Source organism: Echinops telfairi, unplaced genomic scaffold, assembly GCF_000313985.2.
Source record: "Echinops telfairi isolate 266 unplaced genomic scaffold, ASM31398v2 ScPeMD7_7415;HRSCAF=8453, whole genome shotgun sequence".
Classification (NCBI taxonomy): Eukaryota; Metazoa; Chordata; class Mammalia; order Afrosoricida; family Tenrecidae; genus Echinops; species Echinops telfairi.
The window spans coordinates 531,522-534,851 of record NW_022111315.1 but is presented as its reverse complement, the minus strand read 5'-3'; the positions used below and the strand labels follow the sequence as shown (position 1 = coordinate 534,851).

General features: G+C 50.4%; 1 protein-coding gene across 11 annotated transcripts in view; it reads left to right on the top strand.

Annotated features, from left to right (window-relative positions):
- Positions 1-2,667, top strand: part of MED12 (mediator complex subunit 12) — a 26,360-nt gene extending 23,693 nt beyond the window's left edge. For 8 of the 11 annotated variants that reach the window (XM_045297021.1, XM_045297014.1, XM_045297016.1 and 5 more), the window contains 3 exons: positions 655-815; positions 1,020-1,101; positions 1,304-2,667. In XM_045297021.1, coding sequence (XP_045152956.1) covers positions 655-815; positions 1,020-1,101; positions 1,304-1,347 — 287 coding nt within the window. In that variant the 3' untranslated portion in view covers positions 1,348-2,667. The remainder of the gene's footprint in view (positions 1-654; positions 816-1,019; positions 1,102-1,303) is intronic. The other 3 variants (XM_045297019.1, XM_045297018.1, XM_045297017.1) reach the window with 1 other exon arrangement.
- Positions 2,668-3,330: the final 663 nt, after the last annotated feature.

Here is a 3,330-nt window from a genome sequence, read left to right as displayed (position 1 = left end):
CAGCAGCAGCAACAACAACAGTACCACATCCGGCAACAGCAGCAGATTCTGCGGGTAAGGCACTGGGATTTCATCTATGACCTGGGAACCCAAAGAAGACCAGCGGCCCGCTTCCTTCCCAGATTATTATCAAGACTAAATGAGGCAGTATGCATGAAGTACCCAGCAGATTGTCTGGCATAGAACCACAACCAAATCTTTTGTTGTTGAGATGATTCCGACTCATAGTGACCCTGTACGACAGACCACTGTTCTCTAGGATTTCTGAGGCTGTAACTCTTTATGGAAGTAGACTGCCTCATCTTTCGCCCATGGAGCAACTGGTGAATTCAAACCGTCGACCTTTCGGCTAACAGCCCAGTGCTTAACACAGTATGGCACCAGAGCTCCTTGTCTGCCATGTAGTGGGTACTTACTAACTTAGTTCCCTGCTCTACCTCTTCTCTCCCCTTTTGTTTTTGAGGGATCATTAAGATTCCATTATGAGTGGGGGCAGGGAGGTTTCCTATTGGGTATGTCTAGCTATACAGCTGTCTGAGAAAGGAAGACAGTCAACCCAGGATTCCTTTCCTGCTTCATCCCCTTTCCTCAGCTCCCCAACACTGTGTCTCAGCTCTCTTGCTGTGCTTCAGAAGTAATCTCTTCAATTCTTATAGCAGCAGCAGCAGCAGCAGCAACAGCAGCAGCAGCAGCAGCCGCCACCACAGCAGCCGCCACAGCAGCAGCAGCCACAGCAGCAGCAGCCACAGCAACACCAGCAACAGCAGCAGACAGCCCCTCCCCAGCCCCAGCCCCAGCCCCAGTCCCAGCCCCAGGTAGCTGCTGGACGACAGCCCCAGGCTCAGGGACAGCTGCCCAGGTTGGGCATGCAGCAATAAACTGGGTTGGGGACAAGGTGAAATTGTATCAAGGTGGGAGGCAAGGCTTGCAACTCTGAAAAGGGGTTGGGAGCCAGAAGACATGGAGAATTAAGAGCGGAAGGTTCGAGCTCAATGTTCCACTTCCTGTTTCCACCTCAGTTCCAGCGCCAGGGCCTTCAGCAGACCCAGCAGCAGCAACAGACAGCAGCGTTGGTCAGGCAACTCCAACAACAGCTCTCCAGTAAGCCTGTCTTCTTTCCCAAGGAGAGCCCTGTGGGATAAATAGGAGAAGGGGTGGGGCAAAAGTGCTGAGATGATTGCTTCAGGCCCAAATTGTGGGGGGAAGCATTACATTCCCTTCCCTTGGTGCCTAACTAGTTTTCCTCATGCATATCCATACCTTGCTTGGTCTCCCACCCCTGATAATCTCTGGTTTTTCACAGATACCCAGCCACAGCCCAATACCAACATATTTGGACGCTTCTGAGCCACCTGGAGGAACTGCTTGTGCACGGGATGTGGCCCTACCCTTTCCGCTTAATTCCCAGTCTTTTTTTCCTCTTAATTCCCAGTCCCCTTCCCAGGCTAGCACCCGTGGTGGTTGGGACCCTTCCCTCAGGTTCCATTTTTAATAAGTTTTAGTATTTTTGTTAATGTGAGGCATTGAGCTGTTGGGTTTTGTATATTATTTATATAGAGACCCCAGAGCTGTTGCACCCAATACACAGAGCTGCTTTGCAAAGGAAGTGTGTGAGTCCTGCATGTCTGGGAAGGGTGGGGTTTGGGGAGAGTGTTGGGGGCTAGACCAACAAGTCAGAGCCTCCCTTCTATTCAGATCATCTCTGTTTATCTACCTCCACCGTAGTTTCCTAACTCTTAATTAGATTGATATTCGCTCTCCTCTTCTCCAACCTGGCAACATATAGGCCCTTGGGTGTCAGCTAAATGTGGCCACTTCTTTACAGTTTTACTCCATGGGGGAATATTCCACTGAAGTTGGGGAGGGGGGCCACGGGGCCTGAAGAAGAACAATGGAATTTGATTTTCCTTCAACACAACCCAAGTGCTGGTCCTTGAACAGGCTAAAAGGGGATGGTGACGGACACTGCCTTACCCTTTTTGCCGTCCTGTATGGTCCCCATCCTACACCAAGCTACATTTTTTTCATAGGACAGTGAACGTCCCTGAGAGTCCCATTTCTAGGAGGAAACATGGCTCTCCATTGGCAAGTGTCATTATGGAATAGGTGCCGGGAGGGGGGTTATGGTTCTAGGAGGAAGAAAGACCAGTTAAAATTGGAAGTACCCTTTTCCCTCTCTGCCCTGTTGGCTGGAGCTGCTTGGTACACATGACCCACTTGGGCAGTTACCCAAGGATAAGGATTGCTTACCCCCCATTTTCCAGTAAGGAAAATTCAAAACAATTTCTCCAAAGTTGTATTTGGAGCTGTGGTAGAGCCATTCTCAGTCTCCTGTGTCTTGAGGTTTTGAGTCCTAGACCCAAGGCTATGCAGTATCCAACTGGTTTACTGTAAGGGGATCTTCTGACAGCTATGTGGGCAGGTAGGTGGTACAGGATTATTTAACAAATTAAGGATAATGTCTGAACCTAGTTGAGCACTCTATCATTGGCAAGGGTGCTGCTCAAACCAAGACCACCAGTTAGTACCCAAGTTATAAAGAATACAAAATAAAATCGATCTCTCTTGAGCTTCTCCAAGCCCTCCTATGAGGCTTACCAAGTTTAACAGTTGTATGTGCAAGGAATAGAACTCCGTGACGCAAACATTACTAAAGCTTTCTTGTGACTTGTTTTGTCCTGACTTATACTGTCTGAAAACTACAGGGGTCAAGCCTTATGCAGGATAAGAGCCATTTAGAGGGACTTGGGGAGGGAGGCGATGCTAGCCAATCTGGACAGGTGAACTATATACAGAAACACAAGACCAGGCCAGCCACATCTGGAGGAGAGGCTCAGATGGTGAGACAAGTGGCATGCTGACAGCTAAGGTCTGACATGCCCCTTCAGAAGCAGCAGTAAAGGAACAGCACTGGCTTTGGGAAGGGTGACAAGATGAGGGCAAAGGGGCCCCACTGGTTGCCCCTTGGTTATTGGTACCTTGCAGAAAAGAAAGGTGTTGGGGGGGGGGCGCCTTCTGCAGGCAGTGCCTGTTTTTCCCTTCCTTCCAAGGTTTTAACACTTTGCAGGTAAAGTTTAAACTGGCACCTTGGAAGATCACCCGACCAATAGCCAGCTATTTGAGGTGTGAGAGAGCGTGCTAGAGCTTAAGCAAGTGGAGTGTATTTGAACGTGGTGGCGGTGGGGGGTGGGAGGGTGTGGAGCCATGCCCCAGGACTTGTGAACCATCTCTGGCACAAAAGGAGTTAATGGCAGGGACCGCGCCCCCCCGTGTCCGGGCACGCGCAGCGCGCCCCCTCGGCGCACGGGCACAGCAGCCAGGCTGCCGGAG